At 41.9% G+C, this 27,706-nt stretch overlaps 1 protein-coding gene across 5 annotated transcripts in view; it reads right to left on the bottom strand.

The window, feature by feature from the left end:
- The window catches only part of ets1 (v-ets avian erythroblastosis virus E26 oncogene homolog 1), a 39,076-nt gene extending 15,117 nt beyond the window's left edge, over window positions 1-23,959 (bottom strand). Inside the window, exons 1-3 of one of the 5 annotated variants that reach the window (XM_061045907.1) lie at window positions 23,885-23,959; window positions 22,453-22,649; window positions 17,360-17,507 (exon numbers count right to left, since the gene is read on the bottom strand). In XM_061045907.1, coding sequence (XP_060901890.1) covers window positions 17,360-17,507; window positions 22,453-22,521 — 217 coding nt within the window. In that variant the 5' untranslated portion in view covers window positions 22,522-22,649; window positions 23,885-23,959. Of the gene's footprint in view, window positions 1-6,161; window positions 6,216-8,108; window positions 8,474-17,359; window positions 17,508-22,452; window positions 22,650-23,884 lie in introns of those variants that run through there. The other 4 variants (XM_061045905.1, XM_061045906.1, XM_061045908.1 and 1 more) reach the window with 4 other exon arrangements.
- Between the last annotated feature and the right edge of the window lie 3,747 nt (window positions 23,960-27,706).

The following is a 27,706-nucleotide window of genomic DNA, read 5'->3' as shown; positions in this document are numbered from 1 at the left end:
CTCATAAAGCTCCCTCTCTCTTCTCCTCATCTCAGGAGTGACATCACAGTGGGATCAGTGCCATCTCCCAGCCTCTGGCGGAGACTCGGTTCATTCATAAAGCCTGGACTGCTGCCTCCACTCTGAATGATGCAACGAGAGACGCAGAGCAGGCAACCAGACCCAACAAATGAGGGACAATATGCTTTCTATCATGTGATTGAGCTATAAATAGCCTTTAGAGTTTTATCCAATGAGTGGGTGTGTGTGTTGGTGTGAAGAAAAGAGTCTGTGAAACAAAAAAAGGAATGGCATCTATTCAGAGCCGGGGTTTCCAAAAAGGGAAATATGCAAAAGGTCAAACAGTCATTTTCATCAAAGTCAATGTAAGTGTTAATTTATGCCCCCCTGTCTTCATGCCCTCAAGTTGCTGGATGTAAAGCTGGCTCTTTTATTTTTTTATTCAGAAAACAGTCAATTTCCTGTGGCTAAGTGGCCACTTCCTGAAGAAAGTGAGGTGAGTTGTGGGTTCAGGTGAGGGTCAGACATTTCAGAACTGTCACTACCACCTCACAGTCTCCCTATGTACAAACAGGTACATATCAGCGGGGTCACAACACAGTGAAGGGGAAAAGGGAGAGGAGGTCTTGGAGACTTGCCAAGGGGGGTTATAATCGTCTTCTTTAAGGCCTATACCAGTCTGCCCACAGCAGACCAGAGGTGACAGTGGTATCAGAGAGAGCCTTTGATGGAGATCTGTATCTGGACCCCCTGGTCTGAGAACGCAGGGTCGTAAACCCCTGACATTATGAAGGGGGCCCATTCAGTGCCACAGAGTGATAAAGTGGTGGCTGATGGGGCTGCAGTGGAGCAAGAGGAGGAGGACGGGGTGGCAGTCTGGTTTTGAGAGGGTCACTTGTTCAAGCCGTCTGCTATTTAGATTAACATCTTAACGCCAAGGAGCCGGAAGAGCTGTGTAGGCCGGGCTTAGACGAATGTGAAGAAGCACGACGACACCAAATACTGCTTTTTATGAGTTACATTAACGCCCACTGGACTTTAAAAATGTATCTTCCTTACATGCACTCTGTGAGTAGTTACACACACTAAGATGTTTTCTCATAGTCCACTACACAGCTCCTACATTACACCTTTTGTACATTTTGTGTTTTTTATATTTTTAAATTATATTTTATATACATATATATTTTTATATAACATAACAATGAGTAAGGTATTTTACCTGCTTCTTGTAAAGTGTCTCGAGATAACACTTGTTATGAGTTGACGCTATACAAATAAAAATTGATCGATTGATTGATATATTGTAATATCTTCTTATACTGTATTATTTAAGTTGTTGCTAGTTCTGCTTTATTTCCTTGTTAATTGTTTAGCACCAATACACCAAGTCAAATTCCTTCTTACATGTGTAAATGTACTTGGCAATAAACCCAGATTCTGATTCTGATTCTGATTCTGAATACAGCCCTAGCAAAAGACCAGTGTTAACCAAATAGACACAACACACAGCCAGGAGTATCCCACTATCACAAGCTACAGCGCTGAAACACTGTTTTTTATTCTTAGAGTCTCCACCACTGGCTTCTGGCTGCCCTCTCTTTGTACAAGCCTGTGGTGGTGTAAAGCCGCCATACGGGGACGAGGCCACTGCTGCTGACATCTGTCTTTTCACATGAAACAAGAGTTGTCCAGGATCATCACCACCACCACAGACATACCGGCTACTGAAGCAGACAATAAGTGAGACTAATGCCCCGTGTAGCTGCCTCGCTGTCTTTTCTTTCCCTCCACTCCCTCCATCTCTGAAATCATATTAGCTTATGATGCGAGAGTGCATTAAGTCTTCTGTTTGTGCCAAAGTCTCAGCGCTGCTCGGGATGACATTACCTCCGAGTTTGAGATGATACGCGCCACCACCGCCAAACAGATGCTTAACATGTTTTTTTTTTGCTAAAAGCTTGATGGAAATTCTTTCAAGAAGAATGAGGGAGGCAGATATGAAGAAGAACGTGAAGAAGACGGGTTTGGCTCCATGTTGCTTATTTAACTGCCTACAAGCTTTGTAGCTCTGTGATCTTTAACAGTGTGAAAAGGCACACCTCAAGTATAAAAGATTGAGAAGCAGTATTCTACTTCTATCAACAGCCTAGTTGCACATTTTTTTTTCAAAAGTTCTCTTTTACTTACTTAAGCAGAAAAATTACATTACAAATAATCTAAGACCAGGTATTCAATGACAAACTACACAATGGCAAATGTTTCAAAACTCCCAAGGATTTTCTTTGACCACCAATATGTGAAATATAATTTTAAATTGATTTCATGTCAATTCAAGCCATCTGATTTTATCTAGAAGTGATAGACATAGAAGGGAACTGACAGGCGAGCACTGTACTGGAGACTGCAGGTGGTGTTAGCCGTGCCCAGGCTAGCTGCCTTCCCAGGCTCCATGCTGTAAACAGACAGGGGATGCTCTGGGGGAACTGTTTAGGCCTTAAACCAAACACACGACATATCTGACAAACAGTTTACTCTCTGTGTTGCATTTTTTCCACAAAACATTTTTTTTTTGGTCCAAACTGATACATTCCACAATCCAGTTTTCCTGATAAAAGTGTAAATTATGTGGGACGGTACAAAACCCTGTAACAGCGTCGGAGTTGTTTTCTGCTCTACTGTTCTTTTGTACAATACATTGCAATTTAAGCGTTGCAAGTGGCTGGGACTAATTATACATCACACGTCTATAAGAGCTTGTTGCTCGTTTGAAGGCAAGCTATGGGCGACAGATGGATACTTGATAAATAAATTCCCTCCAGACCGCAGTGTTTTCATGTTGCCTGCCTCACATTCCAACTCTGTTTTACAATCACTAATGTGCTTCTCACAGCTTTTTTTGTTTTTCCTCTAATGTGACCAAAGACGACTTGTGGTCAAAGTGGCAAAATGGTTTCAGCTCAAGATGATGAATACTTTACTCTCTTCTATTTTAAGCTCAGGGTAAGGTTGACAGCATTAAACGTCAACGTCTATCTTATTTCATTTTATTTCCTATTCAAGAGATAAGCATGTGTTTCTTTTTTTTTCTTGACAATGGCTGACTCGGCTGATTAAAAGATTTACACTAAAGTTCAATAACTGGAAAGTTACAACTCGTGGTTTTTGCAATGGGAGATGGAAGATGATTATTTTTTAACATGCGCATATTTCTCTTTTTTCTATCACATGCTCTCTTTTGGTAGGCCTCCCTCTTAAGACACACACACACACAAACACACACACAACACACACACAACACACGCACAGACAGGGTGTGACTCATCCTGTCAAAGAATGACTGGACATTGGAGAATACCATGCAAGTTGTATTCGACATAGTGACTGGTCATGATGAAAGCAATGACCATATCTTGTAAAATTCCAGCTCAATGACTCAAAGTCAGTCACTGCAATTTTCTTTGTTACGCATTAAAACAAACACATGTTTAAAAGACGGCACACAGGGACTCTAATGAGCCTTCATGTGAAGCTTCTACGCTTACAGCTGAACCCTAGAAGAATAGCCTCCATGACCTCCTCAATGTCTGCGAGAACACTTGTGCCTCAACAGGCAGCAACCTGAACTACTATCCTAATTCTAAATCATACTTTAATTTCACAGGCCAATCAAATAATACAACTCTGATGCGGTAGGTTTGATACACATCAGATCTGTGCTACATTTGACTTTGAAAGCAGCAGGAAATGGATGAGAAGTACAGAAATAGGCAGCTTGCAGTGACAGACACAATAAATTAATAAAGAAACAGTGGAAGAAGTCCTGGAACAAACACTGAAAAATGATTAGCTCAGTCTTGTTGAGGACAGCTACAAGACAGACATGTTGGCTTTCAGAGGGGTTCACTGATACCTAAAGCAGGCCTTGTTTCTAAACAAGCACAGTTTCCATTCCATTATGGGAAACACTGCTCCTAAAATGTGGAACCATAAAAACAGAAACAGCAAACTGAGCAAGTGGCCGGAAAAGGTTTTTTTTTAACAATCGGGATGATGTTGAGGTGCGTGGGCTGTTTTGGAGCCCTTGTGGGGCAGCTTTGGGAACAGTAAGGGTTCACGTGCAGATCGGTATTGTCCAGAGGGAAGAAGCCTGTGTTTGCAGAAACCAGTATGCAAAGCCAAGCAGACGCACAGTCTGACAGCCAGTGGTGCAGCAGGCGTCTACTGCCATGACTCAGGGATTACAGGCAGGGAATGACTGGGGATAGTGCACTCACCAGGAACTCACTATACACCACATCAAGGCGTCATGAGAGGAACCCATGTGGCCGACAGAAAGACGTTGAAAACAGAGGAAGAAAGGGAAAGGAGGGAGAGGACACTGGAAGAGGGATAGAGTGAGTGGGTGGGTTATTAAGAAGAGTTTTCTGTTACAAAAAAAGCTTGTTGATGCTTTATTTGCCAAGAACCAGGAAGAAGTTTTCCATTGATTTTTTTTTTTTTTTTTGGTGAAATGTTAGTCAAACAAGACGACTGACAATGAGAAATACAATGATTATTTTGAGTACATTTACATCACATTATGGCACAGCGAAGGCTTTTCACTATACCATAAACTGAAACACAACCTTGAAGATCATTCTTTCCATTTCCCTAACCCCCCCCTCCCCCCCCCCCGTCTCTCTCTATTCACCACCATGTGCTAACTATTCAACAGACTGCTGTATGTGGTGCTCACACGCCTTACTTTATGACTAAGCTTTATAAGCAAAGATTAAGGTGTGTAGTCACCGGGGAAGCGTTGAGATAGGACCCACGCAGTATTATGGTTTTATGTTTATATGGCTAACCCAGCAGTTGTGACTCCAAATGAATGAAGAATGGATGACGACCATACAGAAGAGGCGGGTAACCAATATAATGTAATACAGTGGTATCAATGAGCTGCTTGGGAAACAAAGATGTGTTTTTGTGAAAACTCAGACACTGGCACTGAACTACTTTCTACCCAGTCTGTTCAAAATCATGACCAGGACAGCAGAGCCCATTGAGGAAGCTGCTATCTGTTCCCTCTGGGCACAGACATGGCCTGGTCAACACTCCCATAGTGGGCTCTGCACTTAAAACTGGACTGACTAATCAAGTTTGATCTGGCAAAACCACGCCCCCAGTAGTTGGACACGGCACACATCAGATGAAAAAAAAATAGGCCTCTCCGCTCCGTTTGGCCCGATTCATTGACAGACCACATCAAGAGGAGCCTGGATCACCCAAACAGTGTTTGCACAGCTGCCAGGCAGCCACGCACACTCAAACATTGGCATATATTACAGTGAGCTACTGAAGGAGTGCTGACACAAACACACACCGAAGCAAAAAGCCTAAGGCTTATGTAACACCCCCCCTGTTCTAACACAAGCATCTCCAACACCATCCCAACATGGGAGGAACCGTAGAAAAGAAAGTCAGCGAAACTTATCTGAGAGTCATTTGTACGGCTATGGCCTGTGTGTGCACTCTGTATGTTACGGGCGTGGAACGAGAGAGGCCTTATAAGGGCTCTCTGAAGAAGCATCAAGCCCGCCAGTTACAACAAAGAGCAGCGGTTTGATCAGATAAAAAGTCAGCCTCCCACTCATGCTCCCTCTATGCCTCCATGCATGCCACCCAACAGGGCATGCTAAAAAAAAAACATTCCTGTCAGTCACTGAACCCTGACCCTCAGGCCTGACGAGAAGTCTAAAACAGACAACTCCATGTCCTGTAAATGATTGACAAGTTCCTTAAGGTTTCACTGAACCAGATTTTAAGCATACATGTAATCTAACATTTAAAAAAAGAACTTTAAACATAAAAGACTCGTAAAAATGTAAGGCACTTGTGCTCTCATGCCTGTAATTTTACAATCCAACACCCTCCTCTTTGGTATTACTCTGTTCTATATTTGACATGTGTCACTGTAGAGCTGACAGTTTAGTTACAAGATATGCTCAAAATAATAAGCTACTATGATCTGTGTTACAGTCAAGTTAAAAATGTGATGTGTCAGGAATTGTCTACTAAAACTAAACAAAAGGTATAACAGCTTTGTGGAACGTTAGATGCTGTGTTTGGGTGCACCTCTGACCCTAGCAGTGTGTGAGTGCTTTAACAGGAATTACCTCCACTGGAGAGAAAGAAGGCAGGCCTTGGATAAGATGACACTGGCTGCACTTCTGTCACAAAGGAAAACAAACAGTATAGTAAGGTACACTGGACGCCATTTAAGCATGTTAGGGGGATAAGTACAGTTTATGTACAGTTTATGTGTGGAGGTGTATGGAGAGAGAGAAAGAAGACATGTACAATGCCATAGCTGGTTGCATGTTTGGAAAAGAAAAGATGTACTAGGAGAGCAATGACTGTTAAGATGCAACAAATCAGAGCATTCTGACTTTGTAAAGAGCATATATCACTCTCTGTAAGTCGTGAGCATAGAGCCTGTAATTGTTCATAACATGCAAAACAGGCAATCACTGTAGTGGCTTTTTAGGAACATCCTTGGATATTTATAGGGGACTTAACATGGAGGCATACCAACGATTGAACAGAGCAGCATGTGTCTCTTGTATGAAAGACACACAGAGAAAAGATGTGTTTGTGTGATGTTGTGAGCTGCTCCATGGCAGCCTTGACTTGACCCGAATGCACCCAAATATAAGCGAAAGCAGGAGCGAGCGTTGCGAAATGGTTTTGCAAGATAGCACTACGCTTTTGGCAACTTAACTGCAGCTGTCAGCAGTTTGCTTGCGAGTTTGTGAGACGTATATGTGTGAATCTATGCTCTGCAGGTATTGAGAGTGTGGAGACGGTGGTTAACGTTTGTGAGTCAAAGCCACTTAGTGGGGTCAACACTCAAAATTAGTATCACATTTCCATGATGCATCAATGCTGCTTGCTGCTCTAGTAACAGGCGTAATGCCACCTGAGCTACAAAAGCACAGGGGATTAGTTCATGTAAAGCTGTTGAATGCAAATTATCTAAATATGCCACCATGTGTGTGATCACAAAAAAGAGAAATGAAACCACACAGAGGTTCAAAGCCTAACTCAAGCACAGCTCAGAGTTGTGGGCTTCCCTCTATGTGCACTGCCTGGACTATCCCTGGAGCGTGCCAAGTGTTCCAGGCAGCAGGGTCAGAGAGGCAAAGACCTCAGCACTGCAGATTCATCACCTCAGCCTGCCTCTGAGAAAGTCAGAGTCCATAACCACTGGAAGGGAGGTAGGGAGAGGAAGGGAGGGAAGGAGGTAGAGGAGACAGTGGAGGCTGGTAGGGAGGGGAGTGATTAGGCACTATATGGCCTGTCTCCCAAGCTGGCTGGGCAGAAAGTGCCCTGGCTCTCCCAGTGTGGCACTGAGTATAGGGTCGGACATGAGAGCAAGAGAGAGAGGAGATAAAGATAGGTCCACACTGACATCAAAGCAGGGAGAAAGAGACGCAGATTACTTGTGCAACAAAACTGCAAAGAACATATCTAGACCTATTTGAGCAACAGACCTTCACTATGTGACACACTTAAATTACACAACTGTTAATGTATGAAAAGGCTGTAAAGACAGAAAATACTGACATACATGCAGATTAAAAGAATGACAGTTACATCAAATAATATCAAAACACTGTTAAATTAAATGTTGTATGTATAAACTAAATATTGTTTTAGTAGCCTATATTGTGTGACACTTGATTTTGCCTACATCACCTCTAAGTCTAGTTATTGTAAAAAATGAAAATCACTTTTCACACTTGCAATTATTTTACAAATGTAAGTAGAAGCCTCCAGGGTGACTCATTCAATACAAATGAAATGACAGTGGTTATGTAAAGCCTCCGGCGTCATTGCATTTTTCTCAAGAGTTGTGTCCAATATTGAGCAACCAACACCGTCCTAACACGTTTTGAGGCGTCCTATCCCTCTGAGCGCCTCTGATTCATGAGAAATAGGCTATCCCTGAGGTTAACATCAACGTAATGTGCCACCAGCTGGTTACGTTACGAGGAAACATTCAGGAGTAATGTTAGTCGCGTGTGCGCTGTCACACAAGAGTTGTATTGTAGCCTACTCACCGTCCATTTTTTCAGCCTTTATGATTGTTAACGTCGGTTTCATATCGACAGCTGCCGTCATGATCATCAGATCAGCGTCACTTAACAACCCGCGTCCCTCTTTTTTTATTCTAACAGCTCCAAAAAAAACACAAAATAAGCGAAAATCTTCACTCCCGTTGGCGCGCCGCTCTTTCACACTGCCTGATGTGGGTTTTTTTTTTCTTTCTCTCTCTTTCCACTCACACTAAAAAAAAAACAATTCCGTTTCTTTTAAATCCTAACTTAACACTGTCTTCTCCTCCAGTACATGTACACACACTCCCTCTTTTCCTCGTTCTTTCTTACTCCTTCACACACACACTCACTCACTCCTTCCCCTCGTTCTCTGACTATGGGCGTTGCATTCATTGCGACGACAGCTGAAGGGGGCGGTGTTTGGGGCTGACTTGCCAGTTGATTCACAATTCAATTACAATGCCCCCACATACCCAACACACGCACAAACACACACACACATAGGCTACATACACACACGCTACCCCCACCTCCCCCTGTGTCTCTGTGAGAACCTTCTTGTATCAAGACCCCTGCGCGTCATCACACGCAGAGGAGTCCACATGTTCCCGCAAATTACTGGCGTTTAACAGGGGTGAGGTTGGGAAACACTCTGGAGATGTAAGGACTGCCGAGTAGCCTGAGAAACAATTGATATAAACCACATTACCAACTGAAAATATGACAACAAACTGTTAATTCATCATCTCCATGACGCCATGATTTATGACTAGACTAAAGAAGTTCCCAAAATGAATTGTTGGCTGTAGTCACGTTGGGAGGGATAAAGTAGCATGGGCTACAATATGCTATATTTGACATATTGTGAAAATGGCACATATGAGGAACTAATTTGTAATACATAAGTGTCAAATTTAAACCTGTCTTTAACGTTGGAATTAAATCTTTTGCAAAAAAGAAAAGCTTTGCAAATGGTTTCATCTGTGAGTTGACCATTAGCTAAAAGGAGAGCCCAGCTTGTCCATGTCCTTTTTTTCTGCAGGTCCAGGCCTCCTCATAACTTGTAACTCACCCTCATAAACACCTCAGAGTATTTCCTGTTCACCTTGTACTGATCAATAAAAAATAACCAGGTTGTTTTCTTTTTCTTTCTAAAACTGCATCACATCAGTTACTTGTTGTCATGAGAGGCGTCTGCATCTAAACATGTAGTTGCACTCTTGTTTACCTGTCACTATGTCCAACACTGACAATTCAGCTTAAATGGAAACCAGGCTAACTGCATGTTCACATTCTTAGACTACATTTCTTAACTCCTGCATCTTTAAATAATCAGAAACAATGATTATTCCTCAATGGGCATTGATTAAAGATTTTGTTTTGGCACGAGAGAAGTACAAAAAAAAATAATAATAATTGACCTTCTTGAGCCAGAGCTCAAACCGCTTCTCCTCCCATGGCAACATAAAGAGTACTAACTTTTTATAATAGTAATTCTCACATCATTTGCACTGGACCCTACCTCTTTAAAAAAGAGGAGAGAGAAACATGGAGCTGCATCAGAAGTAAGGAGGGATCTTCAGCTCTCTTTCCGTATATTTAACCTCATCATAAGCAACCTTGTTAGACGGAGTCATGATGCGTGTCCATATGATACTTCTTCTGCATATACTGTATGCTTGTGTGTGTGGAGGCTGGGGAGCCAGGGGTATTGATCACATATGGATTTTTAAACCGGTGGTACTTCACCGGCTCCATTAGCAGGCCTGGATCAGGTTTCATTGGCCCTGATAGAAGCCTTCGTCTGGGAAGAGTGCTGGTGGGTTCTGCGGTGAGAGGAGCTGCCTCACCAGGGGCAAAGTAAGTAGAGGGGGGAGGGGGGGGGGGGGGGGGGGGGGCGTGATGGGGGACAAGAATGGAAGGGGGTACAGTACCTCTCACTTCATTCAGTCAGTCTCTCACTCTCTCTCTGACTGCACCTCTTTGTTTTCTCTTAATGAACTCCCTCAGATCTGTTCTTAAAAGGACAGCCCGGGTCCTTCTGTGCCTGAGGGCAGCCATTAGGGGTTTAATGGTGTTGCTGACTAATATCTGGGCTGGCGTCACTGTAGTCCATTTCAATTTGGGTTTTCTTCTGCCTGCCTTCCCTTCTATAGCTTACAAAAATACATTCCAAATGTGTCTTTTTTTCAAATATTTTCAGAAATCTTATTAACATCGATATCAAAATATAGAATTGATCAAGTAAAACTGGGGAAAAAAAGCATGAAGTAAACAGGCAGTTGGCATACAAAGTCATTACAAAAAGCCTTGTTCTTTCAAAATTCTGTTGCCAGGAAACATCTGAAAACATGATTTTTTTTTCCTGGATTGCAGAACATCATGTTACTGATGTCTTTATCAAAGCGGTGAACATTTCTCTTCCCCTGAAACAGCCTGCTATTCAATGACCTTGAAGACAAACACCGATATTTGAACACAAGAGTATGAGAAATGTAATTTTCATTAAAAAGAAAATAATTTAAAAAAATAAATACACAACATTTCCCTTATCTCCACAGAGATCTTGATGTCAACTGTAGGAAATGCTTTTGTCAGAGTTTTGCACAATACAAGCTAAAAAAAAAAGCTATTGTGGAACAAATTGTGTCACTTCCTATTAAGATAAAGGGATTGTTAATTGTCTTATGAAACAGCCGGTGTACATACCGTACCAGTACACTTCAGGACACATGTCCAACATCAGACACATTTTGGATTTAGATCTTTTTTTTTCCCTTCACCTGACACATGCTGTTGCCATGGTTTTGATAGCTACCTTCACTTAATTGCTTTCCAGTATATAAACCAATGCTGAAGCAGCAAACTCTCTCCTGCTTTCTGTCTGTCTCTCGCTGGCACATCTGTGTTGTGTGCATGTCTATAATCCTTCCATGTAACCGTTGCACCTGCTACTTTTCAAAGAGTTAACTGAAAGGTTATACGATTTAGAGCAGCGCATACAGCTGTCAAGTGATGTTTCCTTTTTCATTTTGCTTCCCCTTGCAGCTAAGTCACAAAACCGTCTTGGTTTGCTTTGAGCATTTGGAATCCAATGCTTCACTTTCTTTCACATTGTGCGTTTGTAAAAAATGCAAAATGATGACTCATTGATGAAATCAAAGAATGACACATTTCAGAGAAAGCCGGACATGCTTCATGTCGTGTGAACAGACAGCATTTAGAGAGTAATCAGTTGGACGCTCATTTATAGACACTGGAGCACACACACACACACACAGATGGAAGATGGACACAGAGACAGTCACACACTTACACACTTACACACACACACACACACACGCACACACACACACACACACACACACACACACACACACACACACACACACACACACACACACACACACACACACACACACACAGAGCAGACAGTAAAACAGTAAAACAACAGGGACCTTGTGGTCTCTGTCTGGCAACTCAGTCTCAGCTCTATCTGCGGCGGATGCTGTCTGATGGTGCCACAGGCTGGATGCACTCCTGCTGAGATCAGAGAGTTAGCTAGGACAGGAGCACTGTATCTGTGTGTGTGTGTGTGTGTGTGTGTGTGTGTGTGTGTGTGTTGGGGGGAGGAGGGGTTGCTCTGTGTAAGTGTAAATCTTTCCATTTTTTCTCACATTCCAAAGGCTCTCCTAAACGCATGTGTGTGTGTGTGTGTGTGTGTGTGTGTGTGTGTGTGGGTGTGTGTGCCTGTGTGTGTGTGCGCCCTCCACCCAGTTGTGTGCATGTAAGTGCACTGGGAAAGTAGCAGGGCCTCCCTGAACAAAGGCTCAGCTCTTTTCTCGACAATTAGCTTTGCTAAAAAGGACATCTCTTCCTCCATTAGCGGCACCACGTGCCCCCCATCACTCCATTGTGCAGATAATTCAATTATCCCCACCCCCCTCCGAGTCTCTTTGCCTCCCAGACCTCCCTCCTCTCGTCGTGCCCTCCCTCTCCTCTCTGTCAGCACCGTGTTCTCAGATAAAGCTCCACTTGTACCCCGAGCTGAAGGAAGAATACATCAGTCTATTTCTCCAAACATAAATAAAGTTTTTTACTGTACAAATAATCCCTCAACAGCATTGTACACTCTGAACAGATAACAATCTGATAATACAGCTGGCTGTTTAGTTTATTATGTTATTAAAACTATTAATATTTTGTGATTTGGGGAGAAGGTGACTTTTTTATTTCCTACAGTTTCTATTTTCAAATATGAACACACATTACGAGAAACAGTAAGACGTATTCACTATTCCCATTACAGTGAACACTCATTGTAGTTAACAGTCTGTGAATAATGCTAAGCTCGTGATACAAACATTAAAACAATAGGAGGTCCCTCTGAGGATTCATTAAAAGCGCCACCTTTCCTGATGAGCTGGCATCTGTTGCATCATCACCCGTCAGTGATTGCATGTGTTTCAGAACTGCATGTTCTCCAACTGAAGTGGTTTGTAATTAGTCACCGCGCTATCAAGAGGAACTTACAGCACCAACACTTCCTAGAAATAAAACTTGAATAACTCTTGGAAAGGGAAGTTTAAAAAGCTGTTACTTGGCTTAATGCTTGAGAGCATCAGAGCGAGTAAGGGGTTTGTCTTCAGTGACCTGCAGTTTTTTAAAAAGGGAACTATTAATTTGGGATAACATGGAAAAAAATGGCTTGTCAAAAAGACTTAAAAGACCCCTTGGAATTTCCAGAGTGACCCTGCTTGTAAATGCCCAATTTCAATAGACAATGCAACCACTTCTCAGAAGTCCAAATGAAGAAACTCAAATCACTCAGATTTCTAAAAATACTTCACAAACTACAAATGTGCAACACAGGGGGACAGGTTGCATCTTTCCTCAGTTTATTGACTAACACCTCTTGCTTCAGAAATATAATCACACCACACAGTTCAAATCGAGGTCCATGGTCGTGGTGAAGCCCATTCCTCCCCAAGTTGTCTGTCGCTTTTTCCGTGTTTCCACTCTTGTTTTGTTTTATTGTTGGAGGGGGGAAGTGTGCAACAGTCTGATTAGCATCACTGTTTCCTCCTTTCCCATAACCCCCAGACCCCCGCAGGCCGCCTGTTTACTTTTAGAAATAAAAAATGGGCCTGCGCCCGTGAGGACGTGCCCCTCATCAGAGGCGAAGCCCCCCCCATCACCCTCCCCCTCCCCTCAAGGCTCAACATTTAGATCCTCCTTCCCTTGCCTCCTTTCCTCCCACCAGTCCTAGTCCTGTGACTTTATCCCTCTCCCTTATCCTTCTTCTCTTCTCTAACTGTATCCCGCCCACTCTCCTTTGCTCTCCACCCTGCTCCCCTCCTCGTCCAACCGTCCAGCTGTCAAATCACATCAAATAAAACAGGCCAATGGTCCCTGAGTGCCAGATCACAGCTGTGTCTGTGTGTACTAAATGGGAGGGCATGTTTAAATGTACAGTGAACCCATGAGTGCAGAAGAGTGGATGTGTGTGTGTGTGTGTGTGTGTGTGTGTGTGTGTTTCTGCTTTACTGAATGGGAGGATGCAGTAACACAATACACAGCAGAGTGCTTGGTGTGAATTTAATGAATGAATATGTGAAACAAGCATCACTGCAGGATGTTGGTGGAGTGTGTGTGCATGTGTGTGATAACTGCCTGGATATCAATGAGATCCAACAGAAATACACAGTCAGTCTGCACATACACACACACACACACACACGCACACACACACACACACACACACACACACACAGTAAATTTCCACAATGGGAGTTTACAGGCTCTGTGAGTGCTGGATAGTGACGAGTAGAGAGCTGGGTTTAGTGTAAACATCACCAGGGCATGGCTGTTGTCAGGAAGCGGTGTGTGTGACATGGGCTCAAGGCCAAACATGCGATGGGCCTTTAACATCGCACATCCTCGCCTCTCACATCTGCTCTGGACTCTTTCTTTCTCACACTAGCACATTTCATTTAACAACACCCAATCCATCCTCGGAGCAGCCCTGTAAAATCACCCGGAACTCACCCACTCTGAAAGTTAAGTGGAATAGATCAACAAAGATTTTAGTTTGGCACTTTGTACTATAAATGTTAAGGATTCTAAAAAAGGATTTTCCTACATTGCTCTTTATGTGCTTCATATCAATAAGTGAGCACCTGGAAATTATTGTGCCCCATAATATTTTTTTTTAAACGGCTGATTTTCATTTCACACTTGTTTTACAAAAAAAAAGAACAGTCGTGTTGTTTTATCTTATTTTTACAAATAAAGAAAGGAATTCATGTGTATGAGGGCTCACTTACAGTTGTGGACGTTGTTAACATTTTTTGTCTTTCAAGATTTGTAGTACTGCTTTTTTAAAAGTTTAGCTGTCATCATAACTTTACTTTTAAAGTTCACTCCAACCACTCTCTTGTATTGTCACACATACAGAATACCCCATGAAAATTGTCCTGAAAATTCTGTGTGAGCTGCATGTGGGAACAAAAACTGCCAATTTTCTTTCATCACCCCAATATTACCCAGAATGCTTCCTCCCAGCCCTCTAGTAAAATTTGCATGTGAACTCGGGGTGAGCTGATGTAAGAGCGTATCAGGTAATATTCACATCACGCAACCGGTGAGATGCTGATGCCAGTGTTACGCACTGCTTCATACTCTTTAGTGCTTGCAACTTTTTTCTTTCCCTCATTTGTTTGTTGAACCTCGAATACGTCTAATTACACGAAGCACTGATCAAATTGTTAGAAATAAGAGTGTCAAACACTCTTGCTTCCTCTTCTACTCCTCAATTTCTGCACCATATTTGTACGTCATCATGACCTCAAGAGACCAACTGCATCATGGGATATTTCTGACAATTTCCAGGGGTTTAAGCGTGAATAAGAGTCGAAGAAGTGAGTTTATTCAGCTAAATTAGGCTTTTAAAAAAACTGCTGCACACTCTGAAGGCTAAAGGGCAGACAGCATGTTAATACTTATCAAGTGAGACTAGTGGAGCATTCAGCAGCTAAAGGACCAGATATTTCCCTCAGGAGTTGGAAGACGCCAAAAACGGAGCCGAGTGAATATTTGTGAGGAATCCTGAAACATATTCCAAATGAATGCTTTTGTTTCTCTTTAACTTTTGGGTTTTTAAATAAGCAACTGTTTGCTAACAAGTTAGCAGAACCAAATAAACAGTGTTTCTGCTGGTTTCCTTTGACAATGGACTTATTTTTGTCTCAGGTGGGAGAGATGTATAAAGAGTTTGTATTTGTATTTTATCATAAATAAATAATATAAATAAAACATAATCATTTACAAAACTACCACAACTTCAATGGTTAAAAAAGGACTTCACACGTCTAAGTAGACATTTCTAAAGTGCATGATCTCAAAGAGGAGGAAGCAGATTTAAATCACTCGTGCCTCCACTTTCTAAACATCCATACATTGAAATATTAGAATTCTAAAATTGCAAGTAAAAATATTCAAGGAGACACTGTTTACAGTTTGAGAGAAATGAGTCAATGCAACGGCTGCAGGGTGCGGAGACTGTGTCAGGGGTCAGTGAGCTGCTCTTGAGGTTAGCAAAGTTTCATAACGCATTATGCTGGTAGGACAAAACGTCTATCTGACACCACTAACTCAAGTTAAATGACTGTAACAGCATCTCCAGGTGACTCTTGAAACCTGTGCTGTGCATAGTGTAGGATTTAAGGACAAGGATGAGAAAAAAAACAAGGTCAACACTCGGCCATTTTTTTCCACTTGGCAATGTTTATGTCAACGGTTTAGCGCTGGGAGCAATGAAGTCAGTCCTCCAAAGGAGTGCGTCTCTGGCAACAAACATCAGCAAATCCCATCAAATCCTGACTCCCTCTCACACACACACACAAACATATGCACGCTCAACCCCCCCTCCTCCTCTCCAGAGACCAAAAACCACGGGCTTGGGAAAAAAGATAGCCGCCCTTTGGCCCCCTGCCTTGCCCCCTGCATCCAGCTCAGGGAGGTGACGGAAGAAGAACCCGTGCCCCCCCAGCACCCCTACGCTATACTCCCGTGGCGTGCGTCCCAGTCCACTAGCATCAATCAGTTTTTTTTAAAGAACGTGAAGAGGCCAGAGTCAAACACAGGCAAATGCACTGCAAGGAATGTCCCATTTAAGTAATAGTTATTTGAACAAAAGAAAAACAAACAAAAAAAAGTAGAGAGGATGAGAAGGAAGAAAAATGTGGGGCATGTGTTTGTCTGGAGAAGAAAAGGGGAAAAGGCATGGAGGAACAAAATAAATGAACAAGGGTATCTGGTAAAGGCATTGCCCTCAGGGTCGACATCACCATCATCCAGACGCCGAACAACAGGTCAAGTCGAGACTCTGTTTGTGTCTGACGGAGTTTAATGTGATTGCAGACGTGTACGCTGGAGTGTGACTGATTGCTCATTTAGCATTCCACTTTACACGAGGTCTTGTCTTGCTCAAAGTTCTTTGTTGACAAGTAACTGAAACTATTATTTATCCTTTGTTTTTGTTAAGTACCAACAGAAGAACACAGTCATTCAAAATCCATGAACCAACAAATACAGAAGGTGAACATCAACAACAAATCTCATGTTCCAAATTATTAAATGCATTGTATTAGTGTTTATAAATGTCTGTTAATGAGTGCTAGCTACCATGCTCAGATTGACTGCGGCACTGGCCCCTGTTGGCCCCTGCCTAGAACCGCCCATGGTTGTGGTACTCAAAATCAGTCTCTGTCTCAAGACCGGTCTCGAGTCCACTTTTTGAAGGTCTCAGTCTTGTCTGGGAATCAAAAGCATTTTAAAATCGGTCTCAGACTGGGCAAACTCCAGATTCTTTATCAAGACCGGTCAAGATCTCTCTCAGGCTATTTTTCCACGTCATTAGTGAGATTAGAAGTAAAATGCTCCTTTCTAATAGAAGACTAACTACAATTCATTCATCATGTGGTTATGTTTGCAACCTTCCCAGTGTTACTGTCTAAGTGAGTGATACGCCCTCTGCACACAATATGATGATTTTTCAGTGATATTTAACGTCTTGGTCTTGGTCTAGCCCTGCTTTGGTCTTGGTCTTGGTCTCAACTCGGCCACGATCCCTAAATGTCTTGGTCTTGTCTTGTCTCTGTCTCGGGGCACTCTGGTCTCAGGTATGTCTTGGTCTTGGTTATTGTGGTCTTAACTACAACACTAATATTTAGTTAGGACTGTCGATTTCTTACCTGAAGGGCACAGGTCATGTCCATTGGGGACCTCCTGCAGGGGGATGTCCTGGATGTAAAGGGGCTGTGATGGGTAACACTGCTGCTGAGGGTAAACCACAGCAGGAAACTGGGTGTGAGGACCTGCTGCCACCCCTCCACTCTGTCTCTGAACACAAAATCACACAGCGTAAAGTTAGTCACAAAGCACTTTTAAAAACTGCCTAATGTTTAATTGCTTTTCTTCTGCTTTATTGTATCTTTGTAGAGTCATTTTCAAAATCTAGTTTAGACACAACACAAATGTGGACTGAATGTCAAATAGATTCTATTGAACAGCTCTACAAATCTACAATTCTACAATTCACTTCCAAAGCGACGTACATCAGAGAGTAAGTACAACACAAGCAAGGATCTAGAAAAAAGGGAACAATGTCAGTAAGAGCAAACGATCAGCTTTGAGTCTGATTGGACACACAGGTGCTGACAGGAAGTGACCAGAGGCAAAGCACAACATTGAGGGCAGTTCTTGAGAGCTCTAATCAGTATAGAAACCATCTTATAAGTCATCGTTATCAAACAAAAACCATCGTCATTACCATCATCATCATCAATGATATCTTTAGGATGAATTAATGGATCTGAGTCAGGTTTAGGAACCATTCTTTTTACTTCACTTTCATCATCTGACCAATTATCATCTGTCCTACTCCCCCCAATTCCCTCCCCTTCCCATGAGCAGAGAGAATCAGTCAGTCATGAGAGCAGCTCTGTTGTCGATGTAAAAAAAATATCAAGACTAAAGCGACAATTAGGATTTTGTACTGAACTCTAAAAATGTCAAGTAAGATGAAAATCACCTTCAACTAAAGCTTTATAATGCAAAGACAATGAGCTGTGGAACAGGGTTTTTCAGAATAAGAGCATCTAACAAAAAAAAATTTGAACCCACTTTTTATAGCTGGATTAGAATACTACAGTAAACAACATTTGAGTTTGGGGTGGAATTTCTCAAATCTGGATGGCTGGAGAAAACTAGGATACCAAGAGGAGGTGCAAATGCCCATGTCTACAGAGCAGACAAAATTCTGTATGTTTTTGCATGTATCAAATACAAATACATTAACTCAGGGTTTTATATGATAACTTTTGGAAAAACATATTTTTTTGCGCCTGGAAACAATTGAGCCAAAAACAACCCCTCAAAATACCCAGTGGCTTTGAATGTGCTCAGTGTAACCTTGGATAAGAAAAACAATTTTTCATTGTCTTCTCCACAGATAAACTTTGCCGCTAAATTTGACTCTTTGGGTTTATCTTTTCAGTGTTGTTTTATCCTGCTTATCACAGAAATGTACACGTAAAAAAGGGTTACGCAACGCAGGAAGTCCACAGTCAACGTTTGACAGTTGAACGGAGAGAGATATGGAATTCTTTGTGGATGTAAGATACAGTAGGGAAGAAGATAGCGGTTGGCCATTTTTAGCATATCAATTCAACAACAAACACAAAGCCTCAATAGATATTGTTGGACTATTATGTTTGAGAGCGATGTGAAAAAGGAATGGACGATTTTGTAGTGTGTCGAACTACAAATGTCCTCTTTCTGACTAAACCTTTTCATGGCACACATTTTAATATTAAGCGTTAGCAATGTAAGTGCACACCATGCTATGTGCTTTAAGATTATATAGCCTACTCATTCCACTTGTTCTTCTTTTACATCCAATTACTTCTCAAAAAGAGATGTTTATCAAGTCTGTCAAAGTAACTGCCAATAAGACTGATAATAGGCCGTCATTTGTTAAATGTCATATATGTAACTGATGGACAGGCTGACAGTGAGCCATCTGATAAGCCGTATTTATCAGTAGCCAGCCAGCTTTATGGATGGCAAACATGACCGCAAGGATCAGAGAGGCCCATTTGCGAGGGTTTTTAAGAAAGTTGCGTGGGAGGCTGACTTCTCCTATCAGTCTAACGGGGGGGGGGGGGGGGGGGGGGGGATTAAAGTTAGATAGGCATGGAAGAGCCCCCGAGGATTATTTATGGATAGACGGGTAGACTGACATAGATAAGTGGAGATAAAATCGACACCAGAATATGCTTTTATCAGTTCAACTGTGGAATAACTTTCAATTCAGAAGTCAGTTTCAAAATTGGGGAAATGAACAAAGACTGTCAGTGAGACCCTTAAAGGAGCCTCTTATACATTCTGTCAAACATTAAAAAGCTTAAAGCTATACATCTGAATGTTCTGAGACTATAATCACCACTATTGGTTACTTGTACATGCCTTTAAAGAGTGTTCTGTTGTGTAGGTACATGTTTAAATGTATTTGTACAATAGAGGAATATTTAGTGATGGCTTGCTGCTTATAGTCCTGTACTGTCCTTGTTTTATATGTCATAATGTTGGAAGATTTATACATATTTTGTGTAATTTAACACTCACTGCTGTTATAATTACTTTCATTATTCTGCCTTGTGAATGCTCTACAAACCCCTAATGTTTTTTTAATTAATTCTCCCTCTCAATCTCATGTAATGTTCTTCCTGTTCTTCTTAATTGTTAAAATCGAAATCAAACAGAACTAATTCACTAAAATACTCTACAGAGTTTAGACTTTATTTTTTATTCTAATATTAAGCTTTTATATAAAACATATAATCTTGATGAATGCAAAAGGAATCATAAATCCAGTGCGGTTAATTGCACTTATTTTTAAAATAGAGGAAAATAGTCAAATAAAGAGTAGACTAATACAAAAGTAATGCCACTCAAGCATCACTAATGGACACCATGATGTGTGTTGGTAAGTTTGTCGGCAGAGACCCTGTTTTTTACGTTTTGGTTTGTTTTGGTTGACACACAGGACATTTCTGGGCCGGGCACTGGTGTGTTTCCCTCAGCCAATGACAATGTGCGAGGTTACAATTCAGCAATAGGATGCAATTCAAACCGGCAAATATGATGGAAGTGGACATAGAGGCCAAGAACAGAAAACATAATGATAGTGAGGCGAGACGTCAAGCAGACAAAGCTCATTACAAAATGAGGCTTTCTGATTTCTGTTAGCTTGTGCTAGCTAGCGGTAGCTTGCAGTGTAGGTACGAGCAGTAAACATACACATTACATCCAGCAGTGAGAGTGCACTTCTAGGGCCGATTAGCCCAGTTTGACTGTTGTGTTAACAAGCTGCAATCAACAATGCTACTGACTTTACCTTTAAAAGATTTGTCTTATTTTGTGTTGGTTTAATGTTTTTTTGTGATAGGACCAGGAAATACTCAATTTTGAATCACAATTAAACTGTGGTACACTACATATAAGTACAGAGACTTGGAACATTTAAGTATTTAGCAGACATGCGAGAGAAACAGACCTCCAGGGGCCAAGAACTCAGTGTGAATTATCACTCGATTGAAGAAGAGGTCTGAGTTTGATAATGCCGTCATTTTTAATGCAAATGTAGGTTAAATTAAATATACATGTATATATAAGGGACTGCTCTAGAGTTCTACCAGATAGATTACTCCATTTCCCATGCACTATACAGTTTACTGGGAAACACACACAAGAAGTAGTGTCTTCTTCAACATAGAGGTTGTCATTAGCTGTCGCTCCCTGCAATACTGCAAATATATGAGGTTCTATCACATTCTTTATATTTATTGCTTGTGAAGAAAACCATAAAAACATAGCTGCATTTCATTACCAAACCAAGCCAAACCAAGCTTTGGAAGGAAGAATTCTGTTTGCATGCCCCATGTACAGAAGCTGTAGTCCTCAAAGCAGGAAGCCCCGGGTTTGAATCCGACCTGTGGCTCCTTTGCCGCATATCATTCCTCACTCTCTCTCTCTCCATGAATTCAGACTCTATCAACTGTCCTATCTCTGTAATAAAGGCATACAAAGCCTGATTCTGGAATTTATGTGAAATGCACTTCTATAGAGAGCCACACACTGTTATGTGGGAGCAAAAATCATCTTTACACCAAGGTGGATTCTGCATATTACTTTCATTGCTACTGTTAGCGTGTAAAGTCTAATATTTCATTCTACTGTTCTTTGAGTTCAGCCATTGTGTAGCATATGAAACAGTGACAATCACCAAAGTGTAGATCAAAATACAAACAGAATAGATAGGGCCCCCCTGGTTTTTGCTGATAATTCATGTAAATTCAAAAGAATAGAGCTACCCAGGTGACCCAGGTTCACCTTTTTAACCAGTTCTGCCTTGGTATACAGTAGTCTCAATTTCAAAGGCAAGCCCCACCACCTGAGCCAATTAGGAGCCAGGGAGCTGTATCCTTCTCTGTTTTCTATCAGGCCGGGGTGGGGTTGCCATTTGCATATAACCTCAGTCTCTTATCCTAATGTGCCGGCGCTCTGCATACAAATGGAGGCATTTATTTTTGCCGCTCCTTGGCCTTCACCCTTCAAATGCTCATCTGACAGGAATCCCAATGTTCCCAGCTCACGCTGTCTCTGACTCTGTATTCAGTTCTCTCATTTGGAAAGCGTTAAGAGCCATGGTGTTCCTTGCAAACAGCCTGCTGCAAAGTGCTGTGCGAGTGGCTTATAGCTGACAAAGTGTTATTCAGCAGGGATGATCTGACTCCAATTTAATTGGTTAGTGGCTAAGGTTGGAGGCCTACAGGTCTCAATATTTACTATATTACTCGCTAAAGAGAAGTGCATCTTGGCGCTGGTTGGTTTTGCAACGCCAGGGAGGTCAAAAGGGCGATTTCACAGCCTTGAAGAAAAATCATCTTGTTCAACATCTCTGTTTCTCAACTTTTGACGAAACCATGAGGAACAGCATGTACGTGATACAGGCACTATTAGTTCAACTTTTGTGGACACAACTCAACAGGAACATCTTTTCAGACTATGTGTTCCTGTGAGGTGATGGGATCCAGGGTTTGCTAACACACATCTGAACACGCTGCTCATATATGCTCCTTCACACATTCCTGCACCACCATGTGGCTGAGCGGCTAACGCACACAAGCTTTTTATTTGCCTCACACTCTCGGACCTGGCTGTGTGGCAGGTAGCTGTGGCAGCCTTTAACGTTAAAGAAGTAATTTATGAGGGAGGGTCTCACCATCACGCCCAGACGGTCACAGGGGTGAAGGGCCGGGTAGGAAGAAACTGGATCCATGTAGTAACTCATCAGTGACGCTGTGGACAGGAGACGCAGGGCCTGCTGAAGGGATCAACACACAAACAGAAGAGGCAGGGTGGAGTGACCTATCTATCACTCGCTGTTTACACTCTTTCTGTGCGAGTGTGTGGTATGCACTGTGTGTGTGGGCATGTGTGTAGGTGTATATGTAGATGTTTGAGAGAAGAGACAGAGAGAGAGGAGAGGGGGGGGAGAGAAGGAGGGGAGGGGCATATTTCAAAATCAGCACCATGGTATAGAAGAGTGAAAACTGTGGTTTGGGGCTTTAAAAAAAAACACAATATCATGTCATCACATGTAGTGTTTGTTTGATTTACATTGAAGAGCTTACAGGAGTATTTCTTGAATGTTAACACAACTGTTTTTTCTTGCAGAACAAGAAGATTTCACCTGAAGCTGAAGGAAATCCTTCTATCCAGATGCTTGTCAAGCTAACATTCCCATCACTTCACTCAACATATCGTTTTCTTTTATACAGAACAGCCTTCTCCCCTCTTCCTCCTCCTCCTCTTTCTCCTCCTCCTCCACTTATCCTTCCTCTTCCTAGCCTTCCTCCGCTCTTACACACTTTGCTTATCACTTAACATTGTTTACTTTGGGCAGCCTTAAAAAAGAGAGACACCGGACTAACTTAAGGGTTACATAAGACGAGGAATGGTGTACACGGGCAGTGACAGGTCTCATCCTCCTCACATTCATGTGATAAGCAATTTGGCATATCTAGTTTGTAGCAGCTGCTGACAGAGCCAGGGGGAGACGCGCCTGCGTTCAATGCCTGCAGATGTTCATCACCTCAATAAGATTCCTATGATTTTGTTTCAGCAGAAATACCCACACACAAATGGAATAATGAGCAAATCTGTGCTGGCATTCAAATGCATGCACGACCTTTCAACTTCCCGAAATGTCATCGATAGTTAAAGTGAGAAATAAAAGAGCAGAGCTATAATTACGCATCTAAAAAGAGATCATAGACATCAATATAATTTCAGTTTTCTATTTGAAAGTAGTTTTAAGCCTGCAAAGTAAAATAAAATTAAAATACAGGAGTAAAGTTCATTATTAAAATAATTGAAATATTCGCTCAACTTTGCAGTTATTTCTTGATGTTTTTAAAGCTCCAGCATGGTCGCTGAAAATAAGCCGTAATCCAGGTCTGAGCAGCGCATCTCAATTAAAAAAAAAGCGCGCTGCACGCTGTATGAAAATTCCCAACGGGGGAAAAAATATGCAACTTTAGAGCCGACACTTTCCCTCTGATTCATTAAAGGACCGATAGCACTGCTCATATCACACATCTATCCTTCTATCATGTTGTCAATAGTTGATATAAATATAACTTTGCACTTACGGACCGTGGAGTTGTGAAGTTTTGCTGTGAAGTATGGACGCGCTGATCCAGCTGAGTGTGACAGCTGAGCGGTGCTGGACTGCAGAGATGCTGTACCTGCTCGCAGCGAGTCCCAACAGAGGAAGGAATAATATGCTTCACTTTTAGTCCCTCCCTCAATCATACGGTGATCCTCTCCAAATTCAGTTTTTTCCCTCTGTAAAGTCTTCTGGAGTTCACATGGAGAGGTGGTCCACATGCAGCCTCAGTGCAGGTGTGAGCTTGTGGAGAGTCTGAAATGGTCTAGAGTGGGTCTTTGGTTGACCTAATTTTTCCCCAGTCTAACAGCTGTCTAACTCCACTTTACTATAAGTGCAAAATAAATCAATTTGAAAAGTAGTTCAAAAAATATGGTAAACATGTAAGTTACTGCTTGTCATTTGGAGACATTGCTTACAAAATCCAACTTTTGAATTGCCCCTCTATAGGTAGAAAATAGAAGATAAAAGGCAGGAAAACATCACATGGAGGGAGGGTGTGAGGATAATGACAATGATCTTCCTATAGTGTTGTCATCTTTAAAAAACAAAACATGATTTGTTCTCAAACAAACCTATTTTTTTTAACTTGCTGTGAAATCTATCTATAATGTATCTGCATTATGAACCTCTGAAATCTGACATCCTGAAATGATCTGTCTTCATTTTTTTTCCAGTCTTGCAGCATTGAACCTAAAGAAGCATTTGCCTCTTGAATATATTTCTTTACTGTAAATCGTCGACTATCATATCGTTCTTCACCTGGCGCCTCCTGAGCCTGCAGCCGACAGCAGATGCATGTGTAGCGCTGATTAAAAGCAATGACAGAAACGTTGACTGCTCTTCTGCGAAATGACAAGTCTCCCCCCTGTACATTACAAGATCTAAATCCTCCTGCGCTGACTGGTGTTAGTGATAACTAGGTAAGGGTGTGAAGCGTTATCGATTAACTTTATGTGTTTATTTTTTTTTCCTGCACTGCGAGATCACAAGCTTTCCACTGCATTGCTACCTGTACAGCATAACGTGCAGTCTCTCTCTCTCTATCCCTAAATCTCTCTCTCTATCAGCTTAACACTCAACACTTGCAAGTCATCTGAAACACCTTGTGACTCCATGATAATTCCGTGACCCTGGTGCAACATTTGTTTGAATTAGAAAGTGCACGGTTCAAACCTTCTGACAGCCGCTGCTCTTAACAGTAAATCTTAAAAGTCTTGGGGCGTAGAGGTGTGTGTGTGTGTGTCTGTGTGTACCTATGTGTATGTAGGAGAAGAGCTGAAGGGTAAGAAAGGCGGGGGGGGGGGGGTCAATTCCAAGGTGAGAGGCGTGAAGAAGTACCATAAGGGGCTCAGTTGCAGGGAGCCTGCATTTTCTCAAGACCTCTTCTGAAGCCCTCAGGGCCTCAGCACCCCGGGGCCCTCAGGGGACACAGATGGGCAACACATCGAGGGCAAAAGGCGAGGGTATGACTTATTGCCATGTGGACAGAAAAGCCTGGGACGTGCCCCCTCTCGATGAGACCAAAATTGAATATGAGCGAGGATGAATGCGATCCAGATCTTCAGCTGATGCCCCGGCAATGCTGTTTCAATTAGCCGGCTCGCCAGTTCAAAGGCGAGGGCCCTCGATACACTTCTGCTCCGCATGAAGCCGCTATCATCACATCACAACCCCCCCTCCCCCCCTTGCCTTACACCTCTCCATTTTAGGTGCCACCTTTTTCCGATCAGCGCCTGGTTGTGCTTATGTTTTACATTAAACAGATAGTGAACGCCCTGCCATCACCACCTATAAAAACCATCAGTGCTTTATGGCTTTCACCATCACTTCCTCACTACATTCTTACAGTGCACTTCCTCACTACATTCTTACAGTGCATACATATGTGATTTACAATGAGATGAGTCCATTTTTACCTGACTATTTTTAAATAAAATAACAAAAGGCTTAATTTGCGGTGAATTTTCCTCCATAGCTGTTATCACACATGCACTCGTCTCCTGCCGAGGAAATCTTCATGAGTTATTTATTCCCATGTCGCTCACAGTATGATTTTTTTTCTAGTCAGACAAGGAGGGTCATAAAAAAGACATTGCAGAAATCCAAGATGGTGGATCCAGCAACAGTCTGCCTTTACATGAATGCTACATGTTAATGTACTGTATGTATTTGCAGAATCAACAAATGAGTGGATATTAACAAATTAGCAATCAGAAAAAAAAGTCAGATGAAGCTTCATTTCATGCACAATGATCTCACTGGTCCCCCCTGATTGTGTGATATAAACTTCATCATCACTGCCTGCTTGCTTGTGGTCACTTTTCTGACATACTTCCTCCAGCGTCCACACATCATCTTGATTGGGCTACACACAGAAATTGTCTTTATCAGTCAGGGAATCTGTAGCTGTTAATGGATGTACCATCAGTTCACTGAGTAAGTGGAGGAGGAGAGACACAAAGGATAGGATGAGCTACCATTGGCAGTCACTAGCAGATGAAAGTCTGGTGTGGCAACTGGTTTCACCTATAGACTGCAAATAGTTATACACAGTCGATGGTTATGCCTTGTATCTCAGTCCAGTTTCCTCCTTTTAAGATGAAAAGCCATCATATTTTGAATTTTGACTTGGTATCCAGACAGGTCATAAAACCTGAGTTAAATTACAATATGAGAAGATAAATATGTTTCTTTATTATTGAGATGCCAAAAGCAAATCAAGTTTTAATTGCCAGAATTTACACAACTTCCTTAAATCTAATGTTCATTTGTAATCTAATTACGTCCGTTCTCGTCCTTTGTGATAATTGTTGCAAGAAAGCTTAAAAAAAACATCTCTAGTAAAAACCAAGCCCACTTCCCGGTTTTATATCCGAACAGTTCAATTAATTTGAGATTGGATAGCGCTTTTCTAATCTTCTGACTAAGCGCGTTTACACCACAGATCACACCTACCCATCGGAAGTAACTAATCCCATTCATACACATTCACATGCCGCCTACGAAGCAGCAGGAGCAACTTGTGGTAAAGTGTCTTGCCTAGGGGAACATCGGACATGTGGCAGCAGGAGCTGGGAATTGAACCCCCAACCTTCAACAGATACAGATACAGAAGATGAAGTCTCTGCACACCCCTAGTTTGTTCAAACATGCAGCTCACCCAAAAAATGTGGAGAAATTTTGTGCATGTGTGAACACACCACATGACTGGCTGTGCTTAATTTAACATTGCTCACCTAAAAACCTGAATTCAGGAATCACAAATCTGTACCATATGACATAAACTGTGATATGTGACGCAAAGTTTAAGTGACAAGTTAATTCTCTACCTAAAAAGATACAGGATCTGGAGTCATGAAGGGCTCACAGTCCTGTACTTGCTAACAGTTCAAAAGTGACAATCCAACCATGTGGCACTGCTGAAAAATGCCGAAGTGAAATTACTTTGTTTAAAAGTTTTTTTTTCAGTCTGTCCAAATCTTGCAAACCTCAAACTTAAAGAACTAAACATAATGTTTGGACTGAGACAAACAAACGTTTTGTACATTAAACTATAATAATAACAGAAGGGACAGTCGTCTAGCCCTATTGTCAGCTTTAGCTTGGAATATTGATAATTTCTGTCAGCAAATTATTTATTCAATCCAGCACAGCAAACCCAGACTGCTCTCTGTACTCTGCTGCTTTTCTGTGTCTGTGTGAGCAGCTCCAGACTCTGAATCCTTTTGTCTCATTTTCTCATTTTGGATCTTCCAAAGATAGCGCTGACAGGTGATATTAATGGTCTTTTATTAGCATCGTG

Source organism: Labrus mixtus, chromosome 9 (genome assembly GCF_963584025.1).
Source record: "Labrus mixtus chromosome 9, fLabMix1.1, whole genome shotgun sequence".
Classification (NCBI taxonomy): Eukaryota; Metazoa; Chordata; class Actinopteri; order Labriformes; family Labridae; genus Labrus; species Labrus mixtus.
The sequence above is the reverse complement of the archived record's forward strand: the minus strand, read 5'-3'. Positions and strand labels throughout refer to the sequence as shown.